At 42.3% G+C, this 12,998-nt stretch overlaps 1 protein-coding gene across 6 annotated transcripts in view; it reads right to left on the bottom strand.

The window, feature by feature from the left end:
• Positions 1–10,913, bottom strand: part of EPHA6 (EPH receptor A6) — a 380,709-nt gene extending 369,796 nt beyond the window's left edge. For 5 of the 6 annotated variants that reach the window (XM_072923993.1, XM_072923978.1, XM_072923984.1 and 2 more), the window contains exon 1: positions 10,774–10,908. In XM_072923993.1, the coding sequence (XP_072780094.1) occupies positions 10,774–10,876 (103 nt within the window). In that variant the 5' untranslated portion in view covers positions 10,877–10,908. Of the gene's footprint in view, positions 1–10,773 lie in introns of all 6 variants that reach the window. The other variant, XM_072923989.1, reaches the window with a different exon arrangement.
• Positions 10,914–12,998: the final 2,085 nt, after the last annotated feature.

The raw sequence follows: 12,998 nt of genomic DNA on the forward strand, positions 1-12,998 counted from the left end.
TAGTCATAAAAATTCATTACTTTAGTGTAATGAAAATCATACTGATGTGCCTCACAACTGCATAAATGTTCTGCTCAAAGAACACTACCTCCATGAAGCTCACCAAAAATATTTTTCCTTTATTCATAAAGCATGTCATGGCAAGACTATTTCTTCATTTCTTTTAATAGTTTTCTCTTAGTGTAAACCAGATCAAAAAACTTCTAACATATGTCCCATGCAATAAAGGCCCCAAAACCCAAATATTTCAAGTAATTTTTTTGTCCATGTTGAATAACTGTGAAGTCAACCTGAGCTACTACCTGACAACTCAAATAATCAGGTAATTTGGATGATGCATTCACTGAATTTGGTGCAATCGCATCCCATCTGGAGATAAGAACACCAGATATCAGAAAAAGAATCACTTGGATCAGAGAGAAACTCAAGAACACAAAATCACAGTTAAAGGCAAAATAAATTGTTGCAAAAGATTGGGCAGTTCTTCAATTCCACTTTCCACAGACTGAACAGCAACTCATTAACTTTCTCCTTTCCTACAGACACTATAGAAAAGAAGACCCTTAACTAAGCAATGCGTAACTGAAGGGTATTTTTTTATATAAACCAAACACTGCATCTTTGAATTACAGTGTACCCTTGATTTTATTTACACAGCGGAGTGCAGTTACAGATGATTCACTTCAGCCATCCTTGTATACAAATGGACATACAGTAAATTATCTTTGTGCAGGGAAAATGGCTATTAGGGGATTTTTTTCGTTAATTCATTCATTAATTTATTCTTACTTCTGGAATTTCAGGTGAATTACTGGAACCAATTTAAAGGGTGAGTTCCTTACAAAAACGAAGTAATTTGATTCCAGCAACACCAACACACATAGTTACTAACCACATTGATGGATAGTAAGGAAAGCTGTAGGGAACACTAATGTATCTGCTAAAAAAAGACACTGAAAACTCCTGTTTTGAGGTATCTGTACAAGTGAAGAATATACTTAGGCCAAGTATCTTCACAGGGTTTTAAGAATGACATTTTTATCAAAAGGCCACATTTCACATTTACTCAAATAACATGGAAATAATACTGACAGCTTGGGAGAGGAAACAAAGACCAGACCAGGATCTCTGTCAATGCAACCACACCATGATATAGAGATTTCAGCAAAACTCAGAAGCTGTAGGGGTATTGTGGACTCATCTAACACTTAAGCAATTCAGAACTTCATAGAAAAAGAATTAAACAATTTCTGTTCCACATAAAACAAACTAGATTATAAACCATCCAGCCCTCCACGCTGAAGCCTGAACAATCAGACGAGCTATATGGTAATTTATCTATTAACCTTTACAATGTGTGTCCCATGATCCACCTGAACCACAAATTGAGGGATAAATGCAAATCAAGAAAAACACTGTCTCTTGTCACTACATTTAACATAATCTATGTGCAGTTCTAAATGTCAACATCTAATCAAGCCTAATCTATTATTGATCATCTTTTTTGTTTTCAAAATATTCATCTATGACACAAATCTCCATCAGCTTTTATTTCTTCAGGCACATCTCTCAAGTATAAAATGCATCTGTCAGATGAGAGCTATTGAAAATAATTTCCTAATTTGCTTTAAAGTAATGGAAACCTACTAATGATAAGGCCTTACTTACAATCCAAACTACTTGTTATAAAATTTGTAAGTGGTAATAATAAAATTATTAGTGGTAAAGTGAATAGGATGAGCATTACTGGAACTTTTCATGTACTAAGTGATGCTGAAGGGATGCCATGAGAAAGTAAAAGTGCAGCAAACTCCCTACAAGTCTGACTCCATTGGTCTCCTCTACATTATTGTTTTTAATAAACTCTTTGAACTTCCAACAGAGTTTTTAGCCTTCGAAACATGGAGTTTAAACATGGAGCATGCAAGTTTCAAAATTCCTTTGTTGTTTAATGTAAACTACATGGAAAGTGAAGGTTTTTATTATCATCTAATGCTGACACCCTGGAAGATGGCAGCTCTCTTGCCTTAAGTAATTCAGGTGATTTGGTAGAGGATTGCACTGTCAGTCTAAATAAAGCACCCTAGGTAAATGATATTGAAGAGGCAGAGAAAAAAAAAATGAAGCTTTCAAAGTATAGAATTTGTAGTAGGAAAGTTTGTATTACCTACATTTTTACCCTAACGAGATTAGCAACTCCCACATCCAAAAGTCAGGAAAAGGCAGAGCTGAAGTAGTCCCTGTGGCTCAGTCTTCATCAAAGAGACTTGGTTCCCTTGACAGTGGGAGTCAAACAGCCCCCTGGGCCAGCTGGCCAAGGCTCCTGCTGGGAGGTTCAGAGCCTGCCGTCAGGAAGGCTTTTAAGAGACTAGGTACACAAAATGGCAAGAAGGTTTCAGGTATTTATTTGTTGGGTACAAACCTACTTCATCTGCTGTGAGCATTTTGAGAAACTGAATTTTGATATATCACGGATTTTTAAAACAGGAAGACGGCATTCCTAGCAGAGAACAAGTTAGTTATGGACATGAAGAAAAATAACAAGTTTCACTGAAGACCACACTGAAAGCCAAGGTGCTGTATCTACCTCTGCCACCTACATCTGAGCACATCAAAAACTAATTCTTTGGGATTTGCACTGGGTGTCACAGACTAGTCATCTAAACTAAAAGCTTTGGCCACTATCTTCTCAGATCAGTGCTATACAGACACGAAGGCTTACTCAAAAGAATATTGTGAAAATAGTAGTTTTCAAGAGATCCAACACTGAAAAAAGAACTCTGCATGCAACCTAAAGTTTGCACAAAACCTTGGATTAAACAACAGTGACAGAAAATGTTGGATTCCTTCCAAACACCAGCACTCATCTTTCTACACTAGACAAGATGTTCTTTAGATAATCACTAGAAAAACTGGAGTATATAACACCATTATATTCATCTGCATCAAGAGGAACCACTAAAATGACACAGAATCCCATCTGATTTCCTGGTTGCCTTTTGGAATCCCAGATTTCTTCAGATGAAGCTTTTATATAATACTTGTCTCCAGTGGACCATTTTTCCTCTGTGTAGTGCACCCAATCACTCTGCCTGCTTTGAGAACACCATCTTACAAAGGCAAATTCTTACCCTTACCTTGAGATGTGTATCACTATTTCTTAAGAGAATTGGCTTAACTCTTTCTGAAATTCTATGTCTGGAAATCTATAACTTCATTACTTTTTTACCACATACCAAAATCAAAGAGTAAGCATCCTACATTTGTCTCAACAGCAATAGAGTTTGGGCTCCCATCACATCTGATGGAGGCTAAGAGAGAGTTTGTCTGAGAAACTCTCGTCCCTTTTCTCCATTCCTAAATGCTAACAGTATTCATATTTACCTAAATTAAATGGTCCTCCAACAAAAAAAGTCCACTAAACTAAATTATTAAATCTAAAATAATCCTCTAAGTGGGTGTTTAGCAACTTCTACAATGCAAACAAAAGCAATCTACCAGAGAGAAAGGTTTTACATTTCCTTTGCTTTCCTTTTCAAAGGTCTTCAGCAGCCACACACAACTGAGAGCAAAACATTGTGCATTTCTGTATGGTCCCACTTTGTTTAGCAGAAAGTGCTGAATTCAAACCACCTTTTGAAGTATGAATCCTTCATCCAAATATTTTCCATGCAATCAATTTCCAGCCAAAAATACTGGAAGCGCTACAGAAGAAAATTACTAGGACCCCTTTGATTTTTTATATGTCCAAAATATATTTAAACAATTCTAAGTGTTAGCAAAATTCTTTTTCCTATAAATTTTGTTTTAAACCAGCAAGTGAAACCCACTGATAAATTAGCCTGGGGACATTCAGAAAGAGTCTCACTTTTACCCAGATTAAAATGCTAATGCATTATGTTATGGAATGCTTTCTAATTTGTTCTTTTATTCCTTTATTTTAAGCAAGAAGCAACCAGCAGACAGAGAATACAAATTACAGCAGCAAGTGCACTCTTAACCAAGGGTCCCCAGCCAAAACAAATCACTCATTACATGCATCAATGATACTGTTTGCTGTATGTGACTTTTCCCCTTTTGTTCTAGGTGCAGAAGCCATTAAGTGGATTGAGGCAGTGGAGCTCCCAGCAAATTCACCTTTTAACTGTGTTCTCATTGTGTGCGTGCACCTCCACAGGGGGTTGTGCCTGCTGCCCACCTTTCCTTCTGCACTGAAGCGACACAGCTAAACCCTGTGTAATGTCAGAAACATGTTGGCATCAAGGAAAGCTGTGCTATCAGTGCAGTTAACATTCCCATAGATTGAAATGTTCTCTCTGGATTAATGTGTTTATGTCACTGCTTCTCACCTAAGTATTGCCTGTGCTGTCCCACCTCTCCTCATTAACGGGATGCTGCTCCTCTTGGAGAATGTCAGCAAACACCAAACACCTTCAAAGAGTGTCTGGGACTCAGTCAACTAACAGCAAACAAAACCATCTCTCAGGAGGAAAAAAAATCTGTCAGCTTCTCAGAAATCTACCTAAAAACAAACCAGGAATTTCTACTTAGAGGCAAAATAGATGTTAAATCCTCTGACTGTTCTACAGAAAGAAAATTTTAATTTCCTTTCATGAAATTTCCTTTCACTTATTTCATTAAATAAGTGCTTTTGAATTTTAAAGACCTGACCCTACTTGACTGTCAAAAGAAATGTCAATACTACAGCAATACTACAATATTACAGCATTTTTAAAATCTAGTCTTAATTTAATGCTCAAAATACCCCTTTCTTTAAAAACACAGAACAACTTTTGATTCTTTATATATTTAGAATGAGAATAGACCCATAAAAGAAAGTAATAGCAGCTACTGGTTTGAAGGTGGAGGAGTACTATGACCTACTGGAAAACAATTGTTTAAAGAGCAGAAAATGGTTTGTACAGTCTCATAAACCAGAGGGGGAGAAATACCCATGCATTGTTTAGACGGAGGTTTTTTATCATCTATAAAATTATCTACAGCCTCATTAAAATACCTTCATTTATTAAAATTAACAAATCTCTAATTATTAATTATCAAGGTATTCAGCACTTTTTTTTTTTTTTTAAACAGGATGACAGAATTTAGCCAAAGTGAGAGAAATGCTGACTTCAAGAAGTATTATGTTGTATGGGTGAGACAAATCAGCAGAACTACTGACTAGAAAAATCTTTAGGAGGTTTTGGTTTGGGTTTTGTTGAGACAATTTTGTGTTTTGTTTTGGTTTGGCTTTTTGGGTTTTTGAATACAATGGATTAGCCAGCTTTAACTATAGAACATGCAGTTTATTTAAAGAAAAGATTGGTCTCTAAGCTTTGCTCTGTACCACATTAAAATTAGTACTGAGGTCACAAATGGCCGCTGGATTAACTGAAGTGACTTCTCCTTAATGATTATTTTGAACAGACTGATTCTTAGATGTGGGAATGATCAATAGCTGACCTACACAAAAGGTGTTGCAATATTGATAATGAAACCATACTTGGAACTAAAATAAGGATAGATGGAATAAGCCTAAGGAAGACTGAAGGGATTATGAGAAACAAACAAGGTAAAGATAATTTCACCGTTTAATTTTAATCATTTTTTGTATGGCTCAGAAAGAAATCCTGCAAAAAAAATCATGTTTTTATCATGGGATAGACATATTTTCAGCAGTAATTCTCAGTTCTAACACCTTATCATAAAGACTGACATATCATTTACAAGTTAAAAAACAGCTTCTGAAGGCAAATTGTTCACAACAGATAGTTTTTTGTTGACCTCTCCTGCATTATAACATGGCTTCTGGGGGTCCGGATAGATTATGGATAAATAAGTTATCCATTTTATCATTCTCTCTGTCACAGAGTTCAGCATGTTAAGGGGCATATCAAACACAAGGCCAGCCTCATCTTTGTGTCAGCATCACATTGGGGAAATACAAGGATCCTAATGAAACATTCCAGCTAACACACACAGCTGGAATAGGAATATATCCTAACCCAGCTATGCTATACTGGGATATAGGGAACAATAAAAGGCTTCTCATATTGTACACATGCATAATTTTTGCAATAGCCCTCATCAGTTAAATGAGATTTTTAAACATTAAACTTCTCATTAAAAAAAAAAAAGAGCCAACAAAATGGGTATTGACTTACTGTGTATCTTACTGACAAACAACTTGCTGAACTTTTTGACTTTTCTAAAATTCTCAAGTGAAAATTTTAACACCAGATACCCTAAACAACCCTCAAGCAGAGTTAAGATCTAAAAGTATCTATTGGCAAAGACAGAGGAGATTTTAAGAAGAAAAACTCAATTTCCTATATGCTTCTTCCTTCTCTCTTTCTCCTCGGTAAACTTTTTGACTTCTCAGAGGAAATTAAATCTGACCAGAGAGTTAAATTGGTAAATTTCAGGAAACACTTCAGTTCCTCTGTGGTATTTTCACTCCTGCAAATTACATGAAAACTGCTGTACCAATTTGGTTTTAAACTGTGTCTGCTTAAGCTATGCAATTCTTAATATTTAGTATTTCCATACCAATCATTTCATTTGTCCAAAAAAAAAAAAAATTAACAAAATATCCGTACTGACATATACAACACCAGGAATGTATCCTGAACCATTAATTGCAGATCTGTTCATTTCATGGCATACAAATGGAGGCTCTGGGATAACAAGTCATTTCATGCATATCTACAACTGCAGAGGTTCCCATGCCTTCATTAGCACACAAGTCCATATGGATGTGGGATTTTTACACATGGGTAAAAATACTGATAAAACTTTCTTAAGAACTTGAAACTAAAATATTATTTTGCTCATGATTTTATCTATATGCTGAAAAGGGAATGACATATTTACTGCAATAGCTTTGTTTATTTAACTTTCTCATGTTTCTGTAATGATGTAAATGCTTATTAAAGTATCAGCTGGACAACTGAACATCAGAGTTCCCCAGGACTAGCACAACACAGGCAGCAGCACAGCCTTTCTACATTACTTCAAGTCCTCAATGTAAGAGATATTTCCTAGCAGTAAAACATCAGCTTCATTCAGAGAGAATTTCAATCTCTCCACACTTAGTCCTTGGTCTCTTTATTGCTACAGAAAAAAAAAAAAAAATCTGAATTCTGTATTCAGAAAGATTGCCTAGACTGCACTTCTGTAAAAATAAATATGCGAATGAAAATGAGCCAACTTCTTTGAACTGATGAATACCTCAAGGTCATTAGTAATCTACCTGATATTTTGCTACCAGAATCAAAAAGCTTTATTACCTACTTTGAGCCACCCAATTTACATCAAGTGTAATCATTGTGAAAATAAAGGCTGTATGAATTTCAGAACTGACATTTGACAATATTTCTTACTTCAACTTCTTTTTTGTAAGAGGAGAAAAATGAGTGCAGGTGCCTTTTAGAGGTATGAATAAAAAGACCATGCTTGCATAACCTGACAAGAAGTAATGATACCTGGAAACTGAAAAAGCAACAGCTTCTTTACACCTCACTGATAGACATGACTCATTATAAACTCTGCAAGTTCTATAATTGGCTTCAGGAATTAATTGTCTGGTGATACATAATGGCAGATACAACCTGAAAGGAGCCAGGGTACAGAAACTGTTTCTGGTTGACATATACGTAGAAACAAATATGGTTTCTGATTTTTATATATGTAGAAACATTTATGTGTGCATGCTTAGCACAGGAAACTGTTGAGCCATTACCTGGTGTGACCTTTATCTTGAAAGCTCCCACAAGTTTTGCACAAGGAGCTGCACAGATCAGGGCCATGATCTGTAATTTTAGGTCTGACAGCAATTGCCCAATTCGAGGTGTTCTGGCAAGCGAAGAACAAAGCTACCCCACAGCATGCTGAAACTTCTTGCACAGCAGCCTGTTCATACTGGATGTGAGGGACAACCTCTGCAAATGTGTATGAACATGCAAGCACTCAACCTCCAACATTAATTGAGCCCTCTGTTCCAAGCAGTTCTGCCACACACTGCAGTGGTTACTCCTCCTGTGCCATTCCAAACCCTACAGGGTTTTTCTGAGCAGTAAAAATTAGCCCTTGGCATGGCCATAATATGTTTTTGAACTGACCACTCCATGAAGATGAATGAGTAAGTTCACTTCTCTGCCAATAGTATTGTTTGTGCCTGCCTAACTGCAAATTCTCTAAGACACCACACATTGATTTACTGGGTGAAGAATGACAAGCTAAGAGCCTTACAGCTATATATATAAAAAAAATATTTCTTTCTGTTTGACAAGACCAAAAAAGATTAATCCAAACATGGTTATAATAACAATTTATAAGACCAGAGTATATTATTTTTCTGAAAATCCCTCCTTAATAACAGGAAACAAACCACTAAGAATGAAGTGGAAGGGCTGTCTGTTTATCAAGTCAGATTAATAAACCTATTCCCCTTCCATCCTTTTCACCCAAACTATCAAGAAACAAAACAAGACATTCCTTTGCAATCTACTATTAATGCTGGTATGTTTCTACACACAAAATAGGTGAAAATGCAACAGCAATTCTTGCAAAGATGTTTTCAAGACATGCATGCTGAAAATATCACTTCAGGAAAGTTTAAAGTAGTCATGTTTTCTCACAAGATCTTAATAAATTCTTTGCAGCTGAGATTCCAAGTATTAGTAACCAGCATTTTAACCTTCCACATTTAAGTGTTTACAGAATGGGCAACTTTTTTTGGTAGTAATTTCCCTTCCTTCAATTCCTGGATCTAGAGGAAGTTATCATTAAAAGCAGATTCTTTTTGATAGCATTTTATTAACAAGGTGGGGGGGTTTGTATGAAAGCACCTGTATTAATTCAGTCCATTTTCAGTTCACTTGGGTTTTGTTGAGTTACATTCATTATTTGATTTCTATGGTGATATGGCAGTACCAAAGGTGAGAGGCCACTGATTTTACTGAAGTTTGGAAGCAAAGTGCAGAAAAAGAAGTTACTCAGAAGTTAGGAAATTCACCAGTACTCTCTGCAGCCAACACCACAACACCTGGACTTCTTAGAAAAAGTTACATCAAGAAACCACTTCAAGCCTCACTGACTTTTGGCAACTGTCTTTCCCATCCTTTAAAAACACTATTAAAACACTACTAATTTAATCCCAGAATATCAAATACTAGTTTAGAAACCTAAACTAAGTTGCATTAATTGATAAAAAGCCTTTGATGCTTTTATGCTCCCTTAGCTATTCTACAAGACCAAGAATTTCTTTTTCAAAAATCACATTCATGTGTGGTGTTAGGCCTTGTGATAATGCAGCAGACATTAGAATGCACTAATGCCTTTGACATCAAAGGAAAACTGGGTTGTGCCACTGTGAGAGTCTGGTGTCTTCCAAGACATAAGAAAGGGCAAAAATCAGCCTTGATAGGATTGTAGGCTCTACAATTACAGACAGGAATTAGTCATCGCATTTAGCATGGGAGAAGTAAAGGAATCGTACTAACTTGGAATGTCCTTGCCATAACTCATCCTGATGGCACAGGCGCTTTGTGGTCGTACTATAGTTCTTCCCTGTTTTCTAGAGATTTTATTCTCTGATTTTACTGTTACTGAGATCGATACAAAGAGCACTGAAAACGGACTACAGAACAAAACTGTGAAAACACATGAAATATATACTTCATAGTACTCCACGACTAAACCCAGCTTGTTTTCTTTCACCGTTACTTACAATGCTCCTTTCAACATAGCAGGTAAAGCAATTTCTTTCAGCAGCAACATTGAGAGCTACCCTTCAGTTCCTGTATTTTCAGTCACATCACACTAAAACCTCAAAAAAGCCAAATTGTAGAAAAATAATGTTAAAGGTACAGAAGCCTCTCATGCTGTGGGAATAGATGCATCCACTGCAACTTAAATAGACAGATGTACATAAAACAAGGAGTTCAGGAAATTCTCTGCTCTATCCAGATGCTTGGTAACATGTAACATGATGTTTCATAATCAGGTCTGAGCTCTTTTTTTAAGTTCTTCCTAACAAAGTACTGTATCCTCTGGGCGTGCTATGCATTTTTATTCCTATGAACAGGATGATTCCCTACTTAATCCAGAGGTAATTTTCTAAAACACACACCTCACAACCCGAAGAATTAAAACATCGTCTTCGGTGCGACCTGATGAGCATGCACCTGTTACAAAGATTTTGAATTTTTTTTTTTTTTTCAGACAATCAACCCGGAGTATGCAGAAATTAGGTGTTAAGGGCAGCCAAGCACCTTTGAACAGCTCGCTCACCAACAGCAATTCCCCCTAAGGCGCGATGAGCCCTCTCAAACCCATTCTATAGCATCTGCGTTCGGCAGGACCGAAGCAAACCTTAAACCCAGACTTCAAATAAAATGATGCTACCGCTCCACCTTGCCGGGAGGCAACTTTCGCTTCCCTCCTCTCACTCCCACACCCCAGCGGCCGCAGGTGCCCGGGGCGACAGCGCAGAGCTCCCGGCAGCCGCGGAGCTCTCCCCGGCGGGGGACGGCAGCGGAGCCCCGCTGCTCCTCCGGCCGCAAACCCCCAACTTTTGGGGGCGGCAGGAAGGGGTGGCCGCCGGGAGGCGCCCGGTCCTGCATCCCCGCGGCTGCCGTCCGCGGCCGGGAGGTGCCGAGCCGGCGGCCGCAGGTGCGGACCGCTCCCTCCATCCATCCTCTCCCAGCCCTCGGCCGCCGGAAAGTTGCGGGCAGCCCTTCCCGCAGCGCACCCGCGGCCGCCCGCACTCACCGTGGTTGCTGGCGACGTGCCCGGCGGCGGCGGGGCGCGCTGTCAGCAGGGGGAGGAAGAGGCCGACTCTCCAGAGCAGTGCCCTCACCTCACTACACCCCATGGCTGGTGCCCGCCGAGCGCCCCGCGACCTCGGCCCGCCGAGGCTGCCCGCGCTCCCTCAGGCCGGCGGGGACCGCCGCCGCCCCACCGGGCTGCGCTGCCTGCACTGCCGCCCGGGGCTGCGCGGGCCGGGCCGGGCTCATCCACTGCCGGGGTCCCGGGGCACGGCGGCAGCACGGAGGGCGAGGGCGGGCGGGGGCGCCGGGACCCCCGCAGCCGCCCTGCCGCGAGGGGCGGCGGCGCCGGGGACGGGGAGAGCTCCGGCAACTTCCAGGCGGTGGCGGCGGCGGCGGCGGTCGCGCCCCGCTCCCTCCGCCGGCTCGGGCCGGTGGCGCCTTCAGCCCCTCAGGGGCGCTCCTGGCAGCCGCGGCAGCCTCCTGCGCGGCAGCAGCCTCCTCCCGCGGCCGCGCCGCACGGTGCCCCGCATGCCCGGCCGGAGGCAGCGCCGAGGGGCTTCAGCTTCCCCAGGTGGAGCGCGACGAGGGCGAGAAGGGTCGGCGACTCCTCCTCACGCTCCCGAATGCATCAAGGAAACTTGCAGGGCGGCATCCCCGACCCTCCGCCGCCGTGCCCGGCTGTGCCGCTCGCCCCTCTCAGTCAGTCTCTGTCTCTCCCCCTCTGCCGCGGAGCAATCAGAAACCAGGCGGCTCTGGTGTGATGCTCGCTGCTCCCTCCTGATTTGCGTGCCGCGCTGCCGGCTGCAGTTTTTTGGTGCCGCCGCTCCCCTGCCGCCCGCGGAGCGCTCGCTCGCCCCCTCCTCCGGCGCGGCCGCGGGGCCGCCCCGCTGCGCGCAGCCCGGCGGTGCCGGGTCCGCCGGGAGCCAGCGCGGCCCCGCGCCGGGGGCGCTCCGGCACTCGCGCCCCGGAGCCAGCGGGCGGCCCGGCGCGCCCGGGGGCAGCGGGGGAGGGAGAGAGAGAGGGAGGGATGGAAGGAGAGCGTCGGAGCGGCGGCCCCTCCTCAGCCGCCCGCCCGAGGGCAGCGCGGGGCGCGGTGCGGAGCGGAGCGTGGGGCGGGCGCGGGAAGCGCCCCCTCGCTCGGCGCTGCCGGCAGCTCCGGGCCGAGTGCGGGCTCGGCGCTAGAGGGGGTTCGCGGACAAGGCACGGGCGGAGCGCAGCCCGGCTCGGGAAGGGCCGCGGCCGCCGCTCCCAGGGGTGCGGGCCCCGCCCGGCGGCTCCCGGGACAACGGGACCTGCCCGGAGCGGCGCTGCGCTGCCGCTGCTCCGGGAAGTTACGGCCAGGGGATGCAAGGGACAAGCGAGCGTGGGCCGGCCGCGTCCGGGCATCCCCGGAACCCTGGAACATCTATTCTTTTTTTTTTTTTTTTTTTTTTTTTTTTTTTTTTTTTTTTTTTTTTTTTTTTTCCCTGAATTAATTTTCTGCCGGGTACCAAGAGGCTGTGCAGAGCTGGGGAAGCCGCCTCGGGTGTGTGTGCGTTCATCTGATCTGATCTGATCTGCCGACTGCTCACATTCCCCCCTCACAGGTGCGCCGGCACTTGGGATGGGCGCCCTGTGGGAGTGCCGCACTCCCGCCACGCTCCGCATCCCGGCCTCTGTCGTCTTTTTTTAAATTATTGTTATTGTTCTGTCGAACATTTCAATTTCTGGATTTCTACAAAAGCAGGGAAGGAAAAAAAAAAGAACCCCCCCCCCCAAAAAAAAAAAAACAACCCAAAGAAATATACTGATATCCATATTTCTGAATATGAATCAAACCAGGTGTCTAAATCCACAAGCAAGAGGGAAGAAAAGAAAAGCTAATTCCCAATACTTCCCAGTGTTCAAAAATCCCATTGAAGTGAGTGGGTAATGCAGCTACAAAAGTCTGCACCAGAGAATACCAAAGTTCCTGCTGAGGTGCCTAAATGGATGTTCAGAGGAGCTTTGTATGAGAACACTTATCTTTGTAATGCAAGAATAAAGAATGTTTTAAAAATTATTTTTTAAGGATTTAAGGATTATTTTCAGACAAGTTGTTCAATGAGCAAAGCCAACACAGAAATATGTATTTGTGGGTATTTGGGAGGATCTTTAAAGAGTGCAGTGAGTCTACAACATTGCAATATTTCCTACAGTTAGCTGTGTTAATAGCATCCTATAAGGAAAACTTTTATTCAAAGAGAA

Source organism: Taeniopygia guttata, chromosome 1 (assembly GCF_048771995.1).
Source record: "Taeniopygia guttata chromosome 1, bTaeGut7.mat, whole genome shotgun sequence".
NCBI classification, from domain to species: domain Eukaryota; kingdom Metazoa; phylum Chordata; class Aves; order Passeriformes; family Estrildidae; genus Taeniopygia; species Taeniopygia guttata.